This window comes from Hemicordylus capensis, chromosome 1 (genome assembly GCF_027244095.1).
Source record: "Hemicordylus capensis ecotype Gifberg chromosome 1, rHemCap1.1.pri, whole genome shotgun sequence".
Classification (NCBI taxonomy): domain Eukaryota; kingdom Metazoa; phylum Chordata; class Lepidosauria; order Squamata; family Cordylidae; genus Hemicordylus; species Hemicordylus capensis.
Window position 1 is genome coordinate 392,838,693 of NC_069657.1, and position 23,338 is coordinate 392,862,030.

The 23,338-nt window shown below is 41.5% G+C and overlaps 1 protein-coding gene across 2 annotated transcripts in view; it reads right to left on the minus strand.

The window, feature by feature from the left end:
• Positions 1-231: 231 nt before the first annotated feature.
• RMDN2 (regulator of microtubule dynamics 2) overlaps positions 232-23,338 on the minus strand; it is a 47,557-nt gene continuing 24,450 nt past the window's right edge. Inside the window, exons 6-11 of one of the 2 annotated variants that reach the window (XM_053303534.1) lie at positions 21,384-21,459; positions 20,053-20,130; positions 13,053-13,151; positions 12,624-12,677; positions 12,426-12,506; positions 232-3,777 (exon numbers count right to left, since the gene is read on the minus strand). In XM_053303534.1, the coding sequence (XP_053159509.1) occupies positions 3,724-3,777; positions 12,426-12,506; positions 12,624-12,677; positions 13,053-13,151; positions 20,053-20,130; positions 21,384-21,459 (442 nt within the window). In that variant the 3' untranslated portion in view covers positions 232-3,723. The remainder of the gene's footprint in view (positions 3,778-12,425; positions 12,507-12,623; positions 12,678-13,052; positions 13,152-20,052; positions 20,131-21,383; positions 21,460-23,338) is intronic. The other variant, XM_053303541.1, reaches the window with a different exon arrangement.

A 23,338-nucleotide genomic window follows, 5' to 3' on the forward strand; every position in this document is an offset into this window, starting at 1 on the left:
AAATCTAAAGATGATTTCTGCTAAGTATCCTGTGAAAATGCCTGTAATAAAAGCTAGCAATTTAACCTAATTTGGTGTAAGCATTATTATAAATGCACAAAATCCAGGATGCACAATAACAATATCAGTTCCCAAGCATAGCAAACGTTACATATATGAATAGCCTAATAATTATTAAACTGACTATAAAAACAAATGTGAGAAGACAAATAAAACAAATACTTCTAGAGCAACCTTTACTTTTTTATTACTTCCTATAGACAGACAGAGCAAAAGGCAATCTTTCAAACTGATATTTTATAACTTTGTTATTGGTGGTCAGAAAGTATAGTTTCATGGGCATCTTTCTTAATGCCTGTGGGACTCTTCTGTCTCAAGTGAAGTTTACTGACAGGCCTGTGGTCACAGCTGAGTGGTATGCCTGGCACAAAAACCAAGTGCTAATTGCTAAAAATTTGGCTGGAAGCCTCCCAGGTTTAGTATTACGCTTTGGCTTCTCCTGGTGCTTGGATGCAAACGCCATTTGGTTTGGCAAGAAAGCCAGAGCAGATTCAACACAACTTGTGTTGGTGGGTGGCTCAGTAAATAAGATCTTCAGATTATTTGCTCTGGAGGGAGGGAGAACGGCATAGATTATATACTGAGTGCGTACATTCAGGTCAGATGGCATTGGCTCATATATATTTTTAATTTTTTTACTTAGACATGTTTGCCATTTAGACATGTCCCATCATCCCAAGAAAACAACATATCACAGAAGGAAGACACAAAATGGATGTTGGAGGACTTGGATATCATGGAAAGCTTGCTAACTTGATATTTGTTGCTGTATGCTGAACTGTCCGAGAAATGTGGAACATAGTATGCTCCACATTTCTCTGACAGTTTTGGATAGTTTAAAGGGGTTGGCAGCTCTCATTGATGAATGATCAACAAAAACCTACAGTGTTCCAAAGGCAGGAAGAGACAGAATGCAAGAAAGAACCTGTTGGTTGCCATGGATAGTTGCAGGAGAGTGAGCGGAATGCCAGACAGAATCTTGTGACAAGAACAGTCCGAGGAAACTGAGGGATTGGGGGGGGGGGTCCCCAAAGGAACTGTTAGGTGTGCAGGAAAGGAAACATTCTATATGGTCTGAGCAACCGGCCCTGAAATAGATGAATGGGAAGAAACAAGTTCAGCTGATAAACGGAAGCTAGAAGTGGCAGCAGCCAACAGCAAATTGACAGGGGATAAAAAGCCACCTAATGGCGCAGAAGGAAATGGCTTGACTAGCGAGCATGAGGTTGCCAGTTCGAATCCCCGCTGGTATGTTTCCCAGGCTATGGGAAACACCTATATCGGGCAGCAGTGATATAGGAAGATGCTGAAAGGCATCATCTCATACTGCATGGGAATTGGTAATGGTAAACCCCTCCTGTATTCTGCCCAAAGGAAAAAAAACTCAGGGCTTTGTGGTCGCAAGGAGTCGACACTGACTTGAAGGCACACTTTACCTTTAAGAAGCAGAAAGACCTGTAGAAAAGACACTTATGAGCCCCAACACCTTCAAAAGGTTAGGCTTATTCTCAAACATACGACGTTTTGTTGTTTAAGGATTTAATATATCTTTCTAACAGTTTGAAGACCATTGAGAGCCTTTGCTATATAAACAATACACAGATAGGACCATTTATTTATTTATTTATTTAAAATATTTCTATACTGCCCAAAACTTGCGTCCTCCAGATGTTAAGATTAGAAGGCACTTTGGGATATAGGCAGGGGGAGGAAATCTCTTTTTCTTGAAAGATATTAAGATGTATTAATTTAGTAAAATACTGGTTGCCTTTGGAGCACAAAGAGCTATGTTGGAGAGACTAATTTGTGACTTTATTAATAAACTACACAGTTCATCAGTCCCCACACTGCAACAAATTGCAGACATTAAACTGTTCAAACAAGTGGAACTGGGCATGAAGAAATCAGAGTGGGGGAAGAGTATTGGGGTTCAGGTGCAATCAAGTTTCTTCTGGGCAACATCCTCACTAATCAAGCTTCTGTGCCGGTCCGGTATGCTTCTGGAGCACCACAGTGCTTATCACGTGGGGAGGGGGATTTGCACGGATCTCTCGTTTCCCCGGAAGTGCCCTGCACCACCCACAAATAATCCCTGAGGATTATTTTGTGACCTTTAGAGACATATTGTCAGGAGGTGGAGTACTCTTCAGGGGCAAAGAGAGATCACTGACAATCACCTCCCCTAAATGCAATAAGCACTGCAGAGCTCCGGAAGCTCTCCAGACTGGGGACACTTCTTCCCACTGCATGGGTGCATAGTCAGTGAGGTTGTGGCAACTGTTACTCCTTGAAACTCTCCAGCTGTTGTGCTTCCTTGCCCTCGCTTGTCTCCAGAGTTCAGAGACCTTAAATTGGAACAGCTGTTCTCCAAAAGCAAAGCCTCTATGGAAGTCACCACATCCCCTTATACAAGGAGATAGCAACATAGTAGGCAATTACATCAACTTCTCTTATTGATTTGATTCCAGATATTTCAAGCATCATATATAAATATCTCATTTATGAAATTTTCATATTTCCATTTAAGATTCAAAGACTAAAACAACTTTAAGAGGAAGTTCCTGAGATTATACTCTGAGAAGAAAAAACAAAAATGTGTACACATATGTAATATATTTTCTCCTGTGTCTGTGCAAATAGAAATAGATTGTTACATGCAATTTCTGTACAGGTATGGAAAACTAGCTAGTTAATCATTCTCAGCACAGTTAATTCCTGTCATTCACCAGCTGCCAGGGCATCCATTGCCAGCAGTGGATTTAATGCTGGAAGATTCCCAACACACACTTAACATCAGTAAAAGATAAGCCCTCTTCAGACATTAGTGAGTGCTGCTGTGCTCATGGTTACTGCTCCCAAAGCTGTCACTCACCCTCTTGTCACCCACTCACGGTTATGGCTCTGTTTGTCTGAATGGGGAAATGCCATAACAGCAATGGCCAGCGCTTCTGTGAGCGGCAACCTTGAGTAACCACCAACGTCTGAAGAGGGCCGTAGTCACTATGAATTTAAAATAAAGGTACGCATGATTTCCATGTGCTAAGTTCCTTGGAATCACCCTCTTGAAGGCCATGATTCACAACCTCTTTACTGCAGACTAGTTCTATTTAAACAAAAAGGAATGGAAGTGCCCCATGGAGGTCTTCTGATTCAAAGAACCTATGAACAGATATTGCCAAGAAGAAAAATTAAATGTACAGCTACCCAGAAGAGCTAGCTGCATTTTCCTTCAGATCAATCCAAGCAACACTGCTTGGGACTTCAAGTTCACTTGAGCAGTCATTCCTAGTTTGTGATGAGCCTTGTGTGTGAACCAGTCACCATATAGGGAACCAAGGGTCTGCTTGCCTCCATAACACCACCTCAATTGGAGATTTTGGTGGCATGCAGGACAGCCATGACAGCGTATGGCGCTCACTGCATATGAACAGCTACCATACTTTTGTTACTAGCTCTTAATAAACTTGATTTTGTTTAGGCAACTAAGTCCCATCAGTTTTCACTGGACTTTCAAACCTCAATTAACAGTGATCCTCACCTTAACTATAATGGACTATAAATACCATTAACACTCCATAAGATTCATATACATTCAGAACTGGGAGCTGGATTCTCAGCATGCTTCCACATTAACAAGCATGGTAACTAAAAACATTTGGTTTTTCACAGCTTCAGGGATGGAAGTAAAGCTTCTAAATCCTTCTGAGCATCTTTATCCTGAAAGAGACAGAGAGAAAAATTAAATGAACGTAATTACATCTGAAGAATTACACAGACCTGCTCTACCCAATGCCAATTTATACATCAATACAAACGCATCAATACAAGAGACTTTCAGTATTAAAATGCCAGCAAAACATAACCAATTCTCCCTTTCTTTTAATCAAAGAAGAAAATAGAAGGCTGTACTGTATAGGGAAAAGAGTTCAGTCCCTTAACTCTTCCTTTCCAATTTCCTCCTAAAGAAATACATTAAAATTCTATTTTAAAAGCTATTATGTAATTATTAGTCCTTCAACCATCTTATTTGGAAGTTTCAGTGAATCGAGTGTTCTAAAAGTTTGTGACTTACACGTTTGTCTATTTCTAGGCCATTAAATATAGGCCACTGTTGTCCATTCCAGTAAAAATGCTGCTCCTGAAGCTGTTTGTATCTTAATTTTACTTGGTGCTTCTAAGGAAGTCACCTTCTATGAGCTTCAAGTTCAGTTCCTATCCACAACCAGCCACTGGTAGGCCATTTGAAATGGAACTTTGTGGGAAGTGTATCAGAGATCCCCAGGGCTAAAACTAGGAAGCCTCAGCTCTATGCAAAGTTGTCATGTGCAGTGATTCACCAGGCTGCAGTCTTCAGGATATTTTGGGACAAATAGGGTTTCTAGTCCTGAAGCTAGCTCTATCCACTCAGGCCAGCCTAGTGCCTAAACAGAAGGCCTTCTGTTTAGACTAGGAACTTGTCTGGGAAACAGTCTCCTGACCACCCTCATCACTGGACATGGTTCATGTGGCAAGCTGTTTGTGTGAAGTAACTCCTCATAAGCACATCTAAACAATACCATAGAAGGCTTTGTTACGGTGCATTTAGATAAAAATACCAGGATTGTGCGGAAGGACTGCTTCATACCAATGGTTTGCAAAAATAGAGTCCACAACATTCCATTTTAAGCAGTTTCCCACACAGCTGGGTACACATATGAACTAGTCCAGGGGTTCTCAACGGTGGGCCTCCAGATGTTATTTGACTTCAGCTCCCATAGTCCCCAACCAAAGGCCACTGGGGCTGGGGATTATGGGAGTTGAAGTCCAATAACATCTGGGGGTCCAACGTTGAGAATCCCTGAACTAGTCCTCTCTTCCCTGGAAAGTGGGAGTGTCTATATTGGGCTTGGCCATTCAGTCATCCAACTCTGACTGTTGTCAATCTCAGCTCCTAGGAAGGATTAAGGGCTAAAAACACAGAATGGGCCGATTCACTTGAACACCAGTATAACACGCGGAAAGTGGCTATGCATCATGAGTGTGCCTGCCCTGAAGTCATCTGAAGAATGTCACAAAATGCTGTTGGGATATCCTTCAATTGCATGTGGGCGGCTGTTCATCCAAAATCGCACTCCTCCCCCAAGGTTTTTGGAGTCTAATGACATATTTTAAAAGCTCTGACAACTTTTAAAAAGGTCTTTAAAGATGCATCTGTTCACACAGGCTTTTAACTGATATTGTTTTGATTGTTTTTAATGTTGTTTTAGAGCATTGTTTAAAAAAAATTTTAATTGTTGTGTTTTAAATTTCTTGTTTTGTTTTTAACTAATGTTTTAATGTTGTTTTTATCTGTTGTAAACCGCCCCGAGACATAAGTTTTGGGTGGTATAAAAATATGTAAATAAATAAAAATAAATATTTATCAGCAGTTAGCACTGCTGTGCGGGCACTGTAGCAGTTTTGTGATTATTAAGGTTTCCTTCCATTCACAGTCATGTTTTAGGTTCACAATTATGATTTAGGGTTTCTATTCACAGAAGCATCCCAGCCAATACCCGAGAACAACAAATACTGTAGGAACAGATTTGGCGCAGTTCATTTCTTGGTACTGCAGCTTAAGAAAATTGTTGACAAAGTGAAAGAGATACAGAAAAGAGCCAAGATGAAAAGCAAGCTGTCCAAGAGAGGACTAAAGGAAGTTGGTGTGTTTTGCTATATGCAAGCAAACCAACCAACCAACCCACCCAGGAAGAGCTATTGATCAGTCTCATATAATTCCAAAGAATTTCAACAAGAGGGATTACCATTATTCATACTATCTGCTGAGGGTACAACAAGAAATAATTAGTGCGATGCAATGCTGTATATTTCATGTCTCCAATATATCAAAATTGGTGTACAACAATAGGCAAGGATGACAACTAATGATTCACTAAGCCATGAATTTACTAAGCAAAACTCTCTCAGTGTCCCCATATACAATATGCAGAAAACAACACAGACCTACCTTACGCATTTATTGCTGGGATCATGTATATGAAGTGTTTTGAGCACTTATATGAACTAATATAACTCGGGTGTGTGGCCCTTTTAAAGTTAGTGGAGAAATTTAAGTTTAGAAAAGAGAGGAGAAAGAAGCACCCTGGGGTACCCGTGCTAAGTGTGGTTTCATTAGCCCTCTTCAGATGTTGTTTAGCAGAGACAGATTCTCAAAGCGGGTCCAGATGTCCTGCTGGCCTGCCAATCGAGGCAGCCTGCCACTCACAATTACAGTGGCATTTGTCTGCCCAGGGGCACATTGTAACTGTGATGGCTGCCGTTTATATGATCAGCAGCCTTGGGCTGTACTTGAGTACAGCGTCGCTGATGATACTGTCTGAAGAGGGCTATTTTATGGATTTTTGGATTTATGTTCACACACAGTGCTGATGGAGCTGCTAGAGGCATTTCACTGAGAGATAAGCAGAGAGAAATCGGGACACTTTTGTAGGATTGCTATTTTAATTTTGAACAACTTATCTCAGTAAGATATTATTTACATTTTATATCCCGCTCTTCCTCCAAGGAGCCCAAAGTGGTGTACTACATGCTTACGTTTCTCCTCACAACAACCCTGTGAAGTAGGTTAGGCTGAGAGACAAGTGACTGGCCCAGCGTCACCCAGCAAGTGTCATGGCTGAATGGGGTTTGGAACTCGGGTCTCCCCGGTCCTAGTCCAGCACTCTAACCAGTACACCACGCTTCCTCTTGGATAGAGGCCTAGATAATTTTACTTGTTTGAGTTGGCCCATTATGACAAATGTTCTAGGTTGGTTAGTTAATTGTTCCAGGTTACTCTACATCCTTGGGTGGTTTACCTGAGTTATATCTATAGACTGTCCTTTTGCAAACTGGACCTTTGAAAGAGATTGCCATAACTAATCTTCTGAATGAGACCTGCAAAGAGTCCTGTATCAACTGAACTGACACCAAGAGATGACTGGTTCAAGTGCTGAAATTTGATTATTGTATGTAAAGGTGCATCCTGTTTTGCTGCATCTGAATGTTTGAAGGAGAATAAGCCAAAGAATATTATTTCTTGTTTACACAGTCGGACAGGTGTTATTGACTGGTTTGTTTTATCCAGACATCGAGTCCTTCCCAAGGACCTGGGATGCCAGAATTTTATTGTCAATGGTTATAGATATCGTCTCAGAATATAGGCTGTTCCCAGTAAAGCTGCTTTTTGTAATTGGCTGATGGTGATTTCTGTGGCCCCTATGGTGTTGAGGTGCTCTTCAAGGTCTTTTGGAACTGCACCCAGGGCGCCAAATACCACTGGGATTATTTTGGTCTTCTTCTGCCACAGCCTTTCAATTTCAATTTGTAGAACTTTGTATTTGGTGATTTTTTCTATTTCTTTTTCTTCTATTCTGCTATCCCCTGGTATTGTTATGTCGATTATTTTGACTTGTTTTTCTTTCTTCTCGACTACAGTTATATTTGGTGTATTGTGTGGCAGATGTTTGTCTGTTTGTAGTCGGAAGTCCCATAATATTTTTACATCTTCATTTTCTTCAACTTTTTCAATTTTATGGTCCCACCAATTCTTGGCTACAGGTAGCTTGTATTTTTTGCAGATGTTCCAGTGTATCATCCCTGCTACCTTGTCATGCCTTTGTTTGTAGTAAGTCTGTGCAATCTTCTTACAACAGCTGATCAGTGGTCCACTGTTTCATCTGCTTCTTTACAAAGGCGGCACTTGCTGTTTGTGGTGGATTTTTCGACTTTGGCTTTTATTGCATTTGTTCTTAGTGCCTGTTCTTGTGCAGCCAGTATTAAACCCTCTGTTTCTTTCTTCAAGTTGCCATTCTTAAGCCATTGCCAGGTCTTGGTGATGTCTGATTTTCCACTTATATTGTGCAAATATTGACCATGCAGGGGCTTATTTTTCTATTTTTCTGCTCGGTTCTTGACTTGTTCTTTCTTGTAGGCCTGCTTTGTTTCATTGGTGTTGAATAGTTTCGTGTTATTGACCATTTGAAGTGCATCTTCTTCACTGTCCTTGATATATTCTTCAAAGGCCTCTTTTCACCTCCTCTACTTTTTGATGGACTTGCCTATCGACATCATTGCGGGGGTGCAGAGCATGATTGATGGTCATGATTTTCCTGGTCTTACGATCTAGCATCTCTAGCTCTGCCTGGGTCCAGTCTATTATTCCTGCAGTGTATCTAATAACAGGTATAGCCCAGGTGTTTATGGCTTGTATGATGCTCCCGCCATTGAGTTTGGACTTGGGGATTTTTCTGACTCTCCTGATGTATTCACTTCCAATTTTTCTTTTAACTTCAGTGTGTGCGATGTTATCAGCCTGGAGAATGCCCAAGTATTTGTAAGGTTCTTTCTTTTCCAGGTTATTGATGTTGCTTCCATTGGGCAGTTCTATTCCTTCTGTTTTTGTGATTTTTCCTCTTTTCATTATTAATGCAGCACACTTGTCTAGTCCAAACTCCATTGCTATATCGCTACTGAATATACGGACAGTGTTTAGCAGTGATTCGATTTCTGACTGGGACTTTCCATACAACTTCAGATCGTCCATGTACAGCAGATGGTTGATTTTACTTGATGTTTTAGATGTTTGGTATCCAAGGCTTGTTTTGTTTAGTATTTGTGAAAGTGGGGTCATGGCGATTACAAACAATAGAGGGGATAGTGAGTCCCCTTGGAAAATGCCTCTTCTAATGCTAACCTGTCCAAGTGCCTCGCCATTGATTGTTAACTGTGTACTCCAAATGCTCATTGCTTTTTTAATAAATATATGAATGTTTTTGCTGACACTAGATGTTTCTAAACATTTTAGTATCCATGTGTGAGGCAATGAATCAAAGGCTTTCTTGTAGTCAATCCATGCAACACTTAGATTTGTTTTTCTTCTCTTGCAGTTTTCTAAAATCATTTTGTCAATCAGCAGCTAGTCTTTTGTGCCTCTGGTGTTCGGGCAATTTCCTTTCTGTTCAACTGGAAGCTGTTTGTTAGTTAATAAGTGTTGCATCACTTCATCTGCTATTATTCCAGTTAATCATTTGAACATGGTTGGCAGGCAGGTTATCGGTCTATAATTACTTGGAACTGCACCTTTTGCTGGGTCTTTCATGATGAGATGAGTTTTCCCAGTTGTTAGCCATTGTTCAATATCACCGCCTTTCATAATGTGATTGAACTGTTTTGATAGTTGTATATGAAGGCTTGTTAGGTGTTTAAGCCAGAAGCCATGCAGTTCATCGTCGCCTGGCACAGTCCAATTTTTAATTTTCTTTGCTCTTTCACTTATTAATTCTGGTGTTATTATTAGATCTTGCATTTGTTGGTTACATTTTTTGACCTCTTTCATCCAACCTGCTTTTTTATTATAATCTATGGGATTGTCCCATAATTTCCCCCAGAATTGCACTGTTTCTTCTTTATTTGGTGTTTCTACGTTTCTTGCAGTTTCTCCTTCTATACTTTGGTAGAAATGTCTCTGATTCGACTGGAATTGGAGATTCTGCCTGTGTTGTGTAATTAATTATTTATTATTATTATTATTATTATTATTATTATTATTGGCCAACATGATAGGCAGCCCTCCATCAACATTAGGGACCCAGTGGCTGCTGTGTAACTTGAAAGGCAGGCCCTATAGTGTAGTGTGATAGGCCTACTACAGAATGACTTAAAAGTGCCTACAGTCAGCCACTCCAAACTCCTTCCAAAGGAGTGCTACACGGTTACCCAGAAGCAATTTTAAGTTATCCTGCAGCAGCCCCATCACGTTATACTGCTGGAGCTGCCTTTCAAGCTGCAGAGCAGCCCCTGTGGTTTCCCAACATAAATAGAGGACAGCCCATCATGTCAGCCTAAAAGCACCTGATTGGGCAGTGAGGATTACATATGCAGATAGGGAGGAGGACCCTGTGATGGTTAAGGTCAGTTTGAATGCAACTGTTAGTGGCTGGAAGATGTTCTTGACTGTAGAGGAGAGGAATATATATATATATGATAGTGGGCAGGGGTCTGCGAAGAGAGGGGTCATGAGGGAGGAAAGAGCCCCTTCAGGAGAAGGAGGCTGCCATTGTATTAATTAGATGAGGAAACAAGATGAACAGATCTGTTACTCAGGAAGGGAGAGAGATAGAGAGAGAAACAAAGAAAAAAAGGTAGGGGAAGAAAGACAGAGGGGGAAAGAATAAGCGGAGGAAAGAGAAAGAGAGAAAAAGAAGGGAAGGGTAGAGAGAAAGAAGAAAGGGCGAGAGATGGGTCTGAGCCTGTCAGCGGCCTGAGGGGCATGAGTGGTTATGGTAGCGGCAGCAGCAAAGAAGGGTCCAGTCAACCACTGCTGCTGTTTGGGGCTATTGAGGCCATTTGCAGAGAGAGGGAGGCAGGCAAGGGACGGGCCCAGGCCTGTCAGCGGCCTGAGGGGACAAATGGCCATGGCAGTGGCAGCAATGAGGAAAGGCCTGGTCAGCTGCTGCTGCTCCTGTGGGGAGGAGCAGGAGTGGGGCTCAGGTGAGGTGGTCTCTGGGGATAGGGGGCTGAAGCTTGGCCAATAGGTGTCACAATGCTGCAGCCGTGATGGAGAAAAGGAATGGAGGAGTGACCAAAAGGGGTGAGTGGGATGGAAGCAATGGGATGGAGGAGGAGGAGCAGGAGTGCAGCTCAGGTGAGGGTGGAAAGATCTCCGAGGTGAGGGAGGCTGTGGTAGGAGGTGAGGGGAGCAATCAAGTACTTGCGCACAGATGCTCTGCGCAGGTTAAGCTAGTTATAAAAATTGTTAATTGGTTGCTTATACAAATCTCAATATAGACAGTTTATTTAAAAAGTGCTTTGGAGTTTCCTTTGCCATTAGTTCGTATATTTATCCTAGCAGTGTAGGAAAAGAGAGAGAGAATGATGAGTCTCTTATATTTAGCAAGAGGAAAGCAACTGTCCCTATTCAATGCCAGCACAGCATTCCTCAGTGGCTGTTGCTGGTGTCTTCCTTGTGTTTCTTTTTAGACTGTGTGCTCTTTCGAGACAGGGAGCCATCTTCTTATTGTTCTTTTTCTTTGTAAACCACTTTTGAGGGCTTTTTCGCTGAAGAGCAGTATATAAATAATAGTAGCTGTAAATAAGTGTCATCTACATAGAGCTCTGGCTATACAGGGTTTTTCCTGTCTTCTATGTATAATTTACTTTCCCCATCCATGTTGAATGTAGAGCATCCCATAATGCATGAGGAATAACCTAGTGCAGCTGTTGAGGATGCAGAACTCCAGGAGCATATTACAGCCCTAGAGAGCGTTGGACCCCTGTGGGATTACATTGCAGAAAAACAGATTTAGCTTAAATATTGGGAAACAGTTTGTAATAGCAGAACAAGTCACTTAGGAAGGTTCTGAAATATTTCTTCAAGAAAAAGCTAGACAGACCTCTGTGAAGCACTTGTTTTAGATGGATCTCTTGTTTAGATGGATAGCTTGTTTTAGATGGATCTCTCAAGTCATCCAGTCCAATTCAGTGCTCCAACTCCATAATTAGTGTCAGCTGTAAGCTTTCATTTGATAGGTCTTTAACAGCAATAATAAGGCATAGCTAGCCAAATAATCATGTATCAGTGTCTTGAAATGTGTTTATTGTGCTCACTGTACATCTTTGCCAAAATCCTGTCAGTAACAGGAAAAGATGTCAGACTAATTTCCACAGCATGTAACTGAATCTCCCTGCAATGTTGCCCAAAATCTTTCACTACAGAATACTGGACATTTCAAAATCCTAGTATAAGTAAATCATCATAAAAATATAAATTTCTCCAAATCAAGGTGTTTTCCCAGCTCTTTCCTGATCTAAGAGCAAATGTAGCATGCTCTGTCTGGTGAGTCTTTGACTTTAGGTTTTGTAGCCCTCAGGGGTGAGTAACAAATTACCCACAGAGATTCTCACAGCTTCAAACCCAGACAACTCTTGTGAGCAGGGTGACTAACTATGTTGCACACAGCCTTTTCCTCATTAAAAAGTATCATCATCATCACCATGACATCTGTATAAACATGATTTTGTAATATTAGTTTTTACCTTCTTTGTACATTTCTATTACAAGATTGGGAGTGTGATACTTCCCTTTTTGCTTTTAAATCTTACTGTAGTGAAATAAAGCAATCCACAAACTGTACTGAAATTAATGAGAGTTGTGCAAGAGAATTATCATGAATACCTCTACACTGGCACCATCGAAACTGGTGTAAGAAGTACCTTCATAGTCTAACCTATCCATATGATCCTAACATTCATATGTTACTGATAAGGAATGGGAACTAGTCATGAAGCGGAGCTTGTGTGGAAGTAACCATATCATTGGATAACATACAAACTGGGCATCGACCCACCTCTCTGGTGACTGACAACATTGATAATGCAGTTTCACAGTACTTCAGAGCATTGGTCCTCTGGCCAAGTTCTTTATAGCACTGGCAGGGGCAAAAAGAAAAAAGAAAAAAGAAAAAAGAAAAAAGGAACATGAAAGCAGCAGTCATTATTTAACTGAAGTCTGTCTGTCTCTCTTTAAAAAACCCAAAAACTATTACCTTTGCCAAATACAAATAACTGGATTTAGAATATCCAGGATGCAATTCTTCAACCTGAGTAAGGTAAACAAGCAGAGAAGAAAAGATGAACAATAGCAAAGTGAGATGGATGTAGTCAACATAGTGGCCTGTATCCAAAGTGTGGGGGATACTTCTGCATCTACATGGAAGGGAGGGGCAGTTTTGGTGACCCCCCCTTCCTTCTGCAGCCACCTGTGTCTCCTAAAAATATGTCCCCGAGGGTCCCACAACAACTTGCCCTCTGTTTTGCCCATATGGAGTTTGGGCCAGATATGCCCCAAAGGTCCTGCAACAGTCTAGAATTCATAGTTGCCAAGAAACATATTGAGCAAATCCCTTGAGCAGCGGCCACTTGGTAGGTGGGCCTTTAGAGAGAGCTGTTTTGGGGTGGGGTGGGGTGGGGGATACCTTAAGAAAATTTTGCAAAGCTTCATGTATTGTTGAAGTTGGTGGTGTCCCAAAAAGAACAGTCGCAACTTTCTTCTCAATCCAGGACAACTGAGCTACCTTTGAAAGAAAGGGTAAGAAAACATTTACCTACAGGTGCTTCTCAGGTTTGAAAACAAAATGTAGTGCATTTTCAATAACTTTTGAACCCCCCACCAAAAAACCAAAAATTAATAATGCATTTTCATTGAAGAAGCCTGCAGGAGAGGAGGAGGAACATCTGCTCCCAGGCAGACCGTAGAGTGAAGGACTTGTTGCCTGCCTGCCTGCTTCTTCCCCCCCTGCTTACTATCTGCCCCACAGGACTGGCTGCTGGACTGTGGTGAGGCTTTGCAGGACTGGGGCCCACAGGGGGTGACTTGGCAGTTTCCTGATTTCCATCTGCCAGGACTTACTGCCCAGGGCTATTTAGGGCGCTGCCAGTGGCGGTGGGCCCACCACTGGCAGGTTTGCCACCAAAGAGGCGATACCACAGGGGGTCACCCCTTTGGGGGAGCCACTTCGGGGGACAGTGAGGGTGAGGGGCAGGCCTCCTGGCCCAGATATTTGCATGTGGGGGGGCATTTAATAGTGGGGCTTCTGTTTTTATTAGTCCTGGGTAAGGCTATTTTAGAATGTGTCTGGGTTTACCCGGAGATGGGGAGACAGGGGGCGTGTCCACTGACTGTGGGGAGGCAATTCCGGTGGTGGTGGGAAAAAGAAGTAGCATTGGCAGGTCAGCAGGCCATTACAGAGGAAGGGGACTTGGAAATCCAATAGCTGTTTCCCCATCCAGCATCCGTTTCTTGAGATAAACCACCTCTGAACAGTGGTACATATGCTGGTAACCTCCAGACTGGATAACTGCAATGTGCTCTATGTGGGCCTGCCCTTGTGTGTAGTCCAGAAACTACAGCTGGTTCAGAATGTGGTTGGTCTCTGGGTCATCTCGGAGAGACCATATTACTCCCGTATTGAAAGATCGACACTGGCTGCCGATAAATTCCTAGGCAAAATACAAGGTGCTGGTTATCACCTAAAAAGGTTATAGGCTTGGGCCCTGGGTATTTAAGCAAACGTCATCTTCGTTATGAACCCCACCACCCACTGAGATCATCAGGAGAGATCCATCTGCAGTTGCCACCAGCTCATTTGGTGGCTACTCGGGGACAGGCCTTCTCCGCTGCTGCCCCAGAGCTTTGGAATGCGCTCCCTGATGAAATAAGAGCCTCCCCATTTCTGACAGATGAAAGATGCACCTATTCACCCAGGTTTTTAATTAAATATTTTTTTATCAGTTTAAACATAATTTTAAAATGTTGTTTCAAAATTTAAATTGTAATGTTTTGACTTTTCTATATGATTTGTTTTGTTTTAACTACTGTTTTAAGTTTTTTGTTGTCATTTATTTTAACTATAGTTTTAGCTTTTTGTCTGTTTCCTTGTTGTAAACCACCCAGAGATGTGTTTTGGGCAGTATAGAAATGTGTCAAATAAATAACAACATTTGAAGGGTTTTTTTTTTTTTTTTGCAGTATAGCCTCATACTTAAATATATTTGTCACATTCGAACCGATGGTTTCTGTGAATACCTATCTGTTAAAATAAGTTTTAATATATAAAGGGCAAAAGTAAAACAATACAATAATACCATGAGACAAATTAAGGACACACATTTATTAAAAGAAATCCAGTTGAAATCAGTAGGATTTAGATTTAGGTAAACATGGTAAGACAGTGTTCTTCATTGTAAGGCTCAGGAACCAGCGGCATTTCCCATCAAGCCTAAATGCGGCTCCATGACTAATTGCCTCTTGGGCCTGTGTTAAGTTTCAAACAAAACGGATTCCTTTGCACAATACCCTTGGCAGCATGTGGAGGCAGCCATTGCCACTGGGCAGTGCTGCCCTTTGCCCAGTGTTGGTGAGGCTCCTTTTAAGGAAACAGAACCCTCAAGTCCTTGTACCGTCTTGGAAAGTGTGCATAGAGTGCTGGGAATGGTAGCCTCTCCTAAGAAAGGGAACAGCCTTTCTTAAAAGGCCCTCCCAACATTTCCATGCATGCCCCTTCTAACTGAGCAAAAAAGTAACTTTTAAAAGTGGCGATTCTCTTCTGTTTAGCAGGGGGAGAGCAACTGGCCCTATCCAACCCCAGCAGAGCATTCCTCCAGTGGCTGTGGCTGGTATCTGCCTTATGTTTCTTTTTAGATTGTGAGCCCTTTGGGGACAGGGATCCATCTTTATTTATTTTTATTTCGCTATGTAAATTGCTTTGGGAACTTTTGTTTAAAAGTGGTATATAAATATTTGTCTTTGTCACTGAGAAAAGTGCAGTAATATGACAGACTCTCCCAATTCTTCCCCCCATGCCCCACCCCGCTTTTGAAATTTAAAATTTATTTATATTTCACACCGCCCTAAACTTCAATCTCCAGCCAGATCTGGGCAGTTTACAGATTTACTGTTCCATATCTTTTTTTTAAAAAACTTGACATTTCACACCTACATTATATTGTGCTGAAAATGAACTCTTCTATGTCCATACAACCACACACACACATAGAACCTGCATTGCAAGTGTATATATGAAACTGTGCCCTCAGACTCCATTCTGTTCCTGCTCTGCCAGGTTTGCTTAACCCACCCGGCAATCTGACCCTCAAAGCCCTTTGCTGGCCTGAGGTGCTATAGAAGTAATTGGAATTTGATGGCAATTTCGGAACTGGGATGTGAATGGAAAGCTGTGACTCTCTTTGAAAGAACTTGGAGCATTCTGCTTGCTGCAGTCCAAACCACTTGTGGCTCTCTTGGAAGTCAGGAGCATTTAAGTGTTAGGGTCAGCTGACCCAGATGGAGTGAATGTGGATTGATGGGAGAGTAAAATGAGGGGAAATGATGCTTACATAATACCCACAGACCACCCACAGTTTGATATATATATTTCCACAGTGCCACACACTGACAGATGTGTGGTTCCGCTGTACACAAGGTTTAGCTGTGATGTAATTGCGCTGGGACGTCTATTTCCCCCCCACTGTGGAGCTTATAATTAGCTTCTTAAAATTTGTGGCTTGAAATTCTAAAAATATAAGATCTGTCTGGCACTATATATGTTTTCTCACAAGATTTAATAAAAACTGATGCTGTGGGTTTCAGTTTTATCTACTGGCTGTGTATGGTTTGATTTGCACTTCTGAACAACCCTGCTTTCTCAGAAGAAATGTTTAACTTGGCCCTAGAACTTCAAAACAATGATGATGATCTCAACAACTTAGAAGTAGTACAAATAATTACGTTAATTCATACATATCACTAACTTTATGTTCTAACCAGCTTTAAAGGGGACTACAGTTAGTACAATTTCTAAAGGCATAATTATTATTCATTTACCTTCGAAAAAGAATGGAGAGATTCTAGGAGTAATTCTGTCCTGCTCTTTCCCCACTGTTGGACTGTGGCAAACTTGTGTGCCGCAAGACACTGGCTGGCGTGGCACACAGCTGGCCAGTTGGGTGCACAAAGGGAGCAAAGTCTGCTCCAAGTGCAGGGAGTTGAGCACTCCATGAATTTAAATTCTTCGAACTTGGAGTTTCCTCACACTCTTCACTCCATGTATTGGGGAATGAAGTCGGAAGCTGGGCAAGACTGGGCAAGTGCTGCTGCCTGCCGGGGTTGGAGACTCGGGAAAACAAACAGTGAGGCTTGCAGGGAACCCCTCAGAAATTCATTCTGCTATGCTGGAGGAAGGAAGTGAAAATAAATAAAATTGCATGGTGGTTTTGCCAACACACACGTACATGTGTTGGGGGCCAGTTGTCCCAACTGTTTTTCAATATTCATGTGCCTCACGATGAAAAAGGTTGGGAAACACTGCGCTAGAATTAAACAAGTGGTGCACAAGAAATTCATCTTTGTATACAGCTCAGTTGTAAGTATAATTGTTCCTCTGTCGCTGACTCCTGCCTCTCCTCCCAGGGGTCAGAACAGTGCTCTTGGTGTGATCTCATTTTAGCCTCACAAGAATCCTGTGAGCTAGGTCTGGCTTAGAGTGCATGTGACTATCCAAATGTCACTGAGTATTTCAGTGAAAACTGTAATGGAACATTGCATTAATCATTCTATGTCTCCAAGAGGTGGGTGGGTAAATAGCATATGGAAACTAAGAGACAATACATTTCCCAAGAAGTCTGATGTTTATCTTGGTTTCAAAATAGGCAACTCAGATTTTGAACTCTGGTCTTTTCTGGAAAAGATCTATTATTTTTTTAATGTATCTATCACATTCCTATCTTGCTTTTCCTCCCAGTTTAGCCTAACAACAAAACTGAGATACTGTAAGCCTAGGAATAGTGGCTGACATCCCGACTAATGAAGAGCACGCACTTTGAGGAGCCTCATCCAACTCCCACAGTCCCATGTGCGTGCTGTTGTGCAAGAGCCCTTTGAGTCTTTGCATGCTTCATGTGCTGGAATATCAGCCAGTGGTCATGGCTACTCCACAAAGTTCATTGCAGAGCAGGTATTGGCTCCTGGGTTTGCCTACATCCAAAATGAACATTCCAATCATGGTGCCACGCCAGCTCAATAATGCAAATCATTATTATTATTATTGTATGTATATATGTATTCGATTTCTATACCACCCTTCCAAAAATGGCTCAGGGCAGTTTACACAGAGAAATAACAAACAAATAAGATGGAACCCTGTCCCCAAAGGGCTCACAATCTAAAAAGAAACACCAGACAGACACCTGCAACAGTCACTGGAGGTACTGTGCTGAGGGTGGATAGGGCCAGTTACTCTCACCCTGCTAAATAAAGAGAATCACCACATTAAAAGGTGCCTCTTTACCAAGTTAGCAGGGGTTAACTGGGAAATGAATGTTTTGAAGTACTTACCGGCTATCACTGATAATTTTCTCCCAATGTAATTAACCTAGTGTATGGAATTTTGCTTCCCAGGATGTTAATAGCACCCAGATATATACAATGCTTTGCTTCAGAAATAACTTTCCCTCTTGAAATATTCCATCTAGATTATTTGATAAGATCAAGAATATTATCCTCCAAATTTACTTTCCAACTTGGTTAAAAGGTTCTCCTCTCTGACCTAAAGAAATTTGATACTGTTGCAGCTGCAAAGCTTTGTGATTTGTTGTGTAAGTGTAGATATTAGATAACTCAAAACAGAGATGCTACTTATAAATCATATGGTCTCTGTTGCGAAAGAAGTAATTCTTGCATTTGTGTCTTGATTGCTAATTGCTTTCAGGTCCAGAGACTTGACCACAAGTGAAGTGCTTGGCAGGCTTCACTTCAGGTGACATCTTTTAAGAGCAAATTACATTTCTTTCCAAAAGATATGCAATAATAAAAGGCAAAAATAATGGGTTTGAATAGTGAAACCCTATGATTTGTGGATTTCCTAGAAACTGAACTAAATTATAATGGTTCCTACTGCTATTTAACTATCTGGGCCAGGTGCAGAGCACCTGTGATTCTACAGGCCTGCTTCTTCCCTCCAACCCCCGCCCCACTTCTCCCACCCAACCGCACAGTTTCTGGCTGGCAGGCTGTCCAAAAAGCTGGTCTGCGACCTCCTCCCACCTGCTAATTCCTGGTGGTCGGCCCGGCTCGTTGCTGCCTGTTTCTCCCCCTGTGGCCAACCCGGCCCCGTCTGTGCTCCCAGTGGCTGGGCCAGCCCGCCGCCACTGGCTCCTGCCAGCCAGCCTCTGGCAGGAGCAGCCTGCTTCTTTGCCCGCCAGCCGGAAAGTCAGCCCGCCGCCACTTCCTCCCTCCCGCCCGCTCCCGGTGGCTGGCCTGCGAGAAGCTGCATCCCTATTTTCTCCCCCGTTCCACTGCTAATCAGCAGCTGCCTGTGAACTCTCGCGAGAGCTGCCACACATGGGATTAGCGATGGGTACACTTAGGAGAAATATATATATATATATAGTTTTATATTTTTAAAATTTATTTAACAAATTTCTATACCCCACAAAATTTATGTCTCTGAGTGGTTTACAATAAAAACACAATTAAAACATTGTGAATTTTAAGCAATGCTTTAAAAATAATAACAATAATTCAAGAACAGTTAATTAAACCAAAATTTGATTGGCTATGTTGAGTCAAGTTTTAGCCTAATAGCTGATAATTATTTGTAGATTTGTTAATGAAGTTTGAAATGTATTTGGTGGAAAAATTTACACTTGGTTAATAACTGTGCAAATGCCTTTTCTAAGGCTTTACTAGCTCTAATAAAAATGAGAGTGAAACTGGGCAAGTATAAAGCCAGCATGTGACAGTTTTGCAAAAGGAAATTCATCCAGCTCATAAGGTCAAGAGTATCTACATCACTATAGCAAGTTCAGGCCCAGCCCTACCCAAACTTGTCAGAAAAAGTAAATAAAGATATTCACCTGATGATGTCATGAACACGAGACACATTCAGAGGAAGTACAAAAGTGCCATTCCTTTTAGGTGAAGGCTCTGATTAAGCACTGATGAACACAGAATGTGCCGCAACTACACTTCAAAATCCTACACAACTACACTTCTGGGAAGATCCATTGCTCAGTGGGGGAGCATATGCTTTGCATGCAGACGGTTTCAGGTTCAAATCCCAGTATGTCACTATCCATTTTATGTTAAATGTATTGTATCTATTTTATGTATTTATTCTTGCTGTTTTGTTTTTTTTGTATGCTGGCCTTGGGCCGAAATAAACAATAACAACGACAACAACAACTAGAGGATCGAGGTAGCTATGCTGAGAAAGATCTCTGCATGGAGCTCTAGAGAGCTGCCGCCAGTCAGCAGAGAAAAGTACTAGGAGACTTGAGCCTTGAAAGGCAGATTCAGATGTGCATTCCTTTCCAAAAGGTTTTGCCTTTCCAAGGAAAATTGCTGTCAATGTACTGTTTTTAAAATAGCTCTGTGGGAGTACTACCAAATAAATGGCTTGAAACCTGCAGTGCACTTACTTCATAACACCATCTTCCAGTTAGATAGTATAAATAGGGATCTTGAGGCTTAAGTTCAATTGCTTTGTCTAGATGTTCCTGTAAGAAAGAAGATCAAAATGACAAGTTGTCTTATTGTTTTCAGCCGCCTAGCCATAGCTGTAGGGTTGTGCACAAACCGAGGCTCGTGCACAAGTTCAGTGCTGTGGGGAGGGGAGTGGCATCTTTAAAAAGGAGCGAAGGTGCTGCCCCCAAGAAACCATGTGCAGCGCCGACATGTACATGCTGCATGTTCTTGGGGGCTGCCCCATCGCAGCAGGAAGCTACATGCAGCAGCAGAGAGCAGATAAGGACCTGTTCTCCTCCTTTTTAAAGATCCTGCTTGCTGCTCCTCTCCCTACAGTGCCAAACCGGTTTGGAACTTGTCCAAACTGTTTCTGCACCAAACCTGTACATGAACCTCGGATCATGGACATCCCTACATAGTTGACCATAGCTCAAGCGCAAGTAGAGCATAATGCGCAGGTAGAGCATTATGTGAACATGATCCTTCCTATATTTTGTCCAGGTACTCTAGCTATAAGAATTGGCGAAAGACAAATTTATAATATTTTAAAAGTTACGAACTGGAATTAATGGACCCACATGTACAGTATGTAACATTTAATGTTCCATTTAAGCAATAACCAGTCAATGCTAACATTTAATTTAGCAAAACTAATGAAGAAAAGGGTGTAATCTTACTTCTTTTACTTGCTACACCAACAGCAAGACTCCCACTGATTTTAAATAAGTGGCCTATATAAAACTAAACAACAAAAGCCTGAAATTGTGGATAAGGGAAGCAACTTACAACAGCGTCCCAAGTGCATCCTTTGGAGCTCCCCCTTAAAAAAATTCCTGGCTGTTGGCCTGATGTTATTGAGAGGCTGCCTTTCACCAGATTAACATCAATTCAAGTATATTAAATTAGAAAAGTTTTCTAAGACAAGATGTCCTAATCTAGAGTACTCATGCATTCAGACTCGGGAGAATTTTAAAAAATCCTATGGCTGATCCATAAAGTCATACTTAAAATTTCCTGTCTGAAAGCTCATGCGTAATATATGGTAAGAGCTTTTACACACACACACACACACACACACACACACACACACACACACACACACCCTGCAAAATAAAATAAAATAAAATAAATAAATAAATAATCAACTCCTCTCCTCAGCATAACACTGGCACTGAAGCATACCCCCCAGGCAGAGTTAGCTTTACTCTAAACACTGTCTTCCCAAACTGTCAGGAGGAAGTAATTTAATAGCAGCAGCAGCTTAAAAAAGCTACCAAAAACATACCTTAAAGAGATAGCCATTCCTGATTTTGTTCTGTGTACTTTCAAACTGAGACATGTAGCCACACATAATCGCAAACCTGAAATTGCACGAAAGGAAGAGGGGAGAGCATAAAACATTTAGGATCATTTTAATCACAATGATGCCAGCCTGGCTGAGAGCCTCATGACAGACAAGAGTATACGTATGTATACTGTCAGCTGCACAACCTGTTTAACATGGTAGATACATCCGCTCCTCAGTCAAAACTATTTCAAAGCCATCTAAATCTTTTAATATAAGGCTGCAATGTTTAGACTATTAACTGAATAATTTTTTTAATAGATTAAAGACATCCCCAATTAATCAGGCAGTACCTTAAAAATATACAATTGTTTTTAGTAGAATAACTTATGAAAACAACTGGAGGCAAGCACCTCCTTAAGAGAGGAATTCCTCTTCTTTCCCACAGGACAGAATACCTCTTCCAAAAAGGTGCCTGCTCTGCCCTGTATGTGCATCATCTAAAAACCAAAGAGGCTTTATTTATTTTTTACACACACAGTGGGCCACTGTGTGAAACAGGATGCTGGACTTGATAGGCCTTGGGCCTGATCCAGCAGGGCTGTTCTTATGTTCTAGCCTATTTTCCTTAAAGAAAGAAAGTTTATGAGATCACCAGTCTGTGTCTGTGTGTCCCCTCCTATCGACTTCACAATGCCTGGACTGCTTTGAATCAAATTTGGTACAGTTGTACACAAAGGGATACCTCAACAGCAATGTTTGTGATAATGTCATCCATCCCAATTCAAGATGGCAGACGGATGAACATTTGAGGAGCAAGTGGGCTAACTTGTGAACTGCCTAACTAATTTGGACCAAACCTGGTACACTTGTAGTGACATATAGGGACATCTCAATAGCACAGTTTGTGCTGATGTCATCCAATTCAAGATGGAAGATATGTTGTAGATTATGGATGTGTGTTCCCTAGCAGTTTGAACAAGGGATTTTTTTTTGGTGGGGGGGGAGAGAAGAGGAATTTGTTGCAATTTGGTTGAATTTTAATGAATTGTATGGATTTTGATGATTATATTTTTTTAAAAAGAAGGATTTTAAAAACTTTTTTGTTTCATCCCTCCATTTCTTTCTCATGGTACAGAGATAAATATGAAGATCGGGAGGGAGGGATATATATATATATACACACACACACACACCTTTGTGTGTGTGTTTTAAATTGATTATATATGAATTTTAGTTGTATTTATTATTTGAAATAAAGAAAAAGTTAAGAACTCTTATTATTGTTTGTGCAATTATTTCTGTATTTAATGTTATCTATAATTTATGAGACCATATTTTTCTGTATGTGTATCATTAATATCGTAATGATACAGTGAAATTGCACACAGAGGGAGAGAGACATGATGTGCAGTGGTAAAATGCCACTGCACACCATGTTGCGGCTGTGGCAGACTCATAAGGTAGCCCTGACAATCCAAGGAACAAGTGGGTGTGCGATCAGCACAACCACAGTTACTCCCATTGTCTCAAGTGGGGGCAAATGCAGTAGCACGAATTGTGCCACTTCCCTACAGTGTCAAGGCTGCCTGATGAATCTGCAACAACAACGTGCTGTGCAGTGGCACTGTACCACCATGCTTCATGTCAGCAACACACACACCCTCAGCATGCTCAACCACTATATTTCCTTGACAACAGAAATTCAGAATATCCTCCTGTCCCCAAAGAGCTGGTTCTTGATTCAAGTCATTAGGGAAGAACTGGCCTGCCAAAATTCAATATAGTTCACAACCCAAAGCTGGGAAGGTCAAGGAATTTCAAGTATTTGGAAGAGAAAAGGGTCCTAAAAACTTAACTTCCCATAAGATGCCGAAATGCAGGCAACATTTTCTCTTCAAACCCCCCCTTGGCTCATTAGGTGCTAATCAGATAAACTCAGCATACCATAGCTA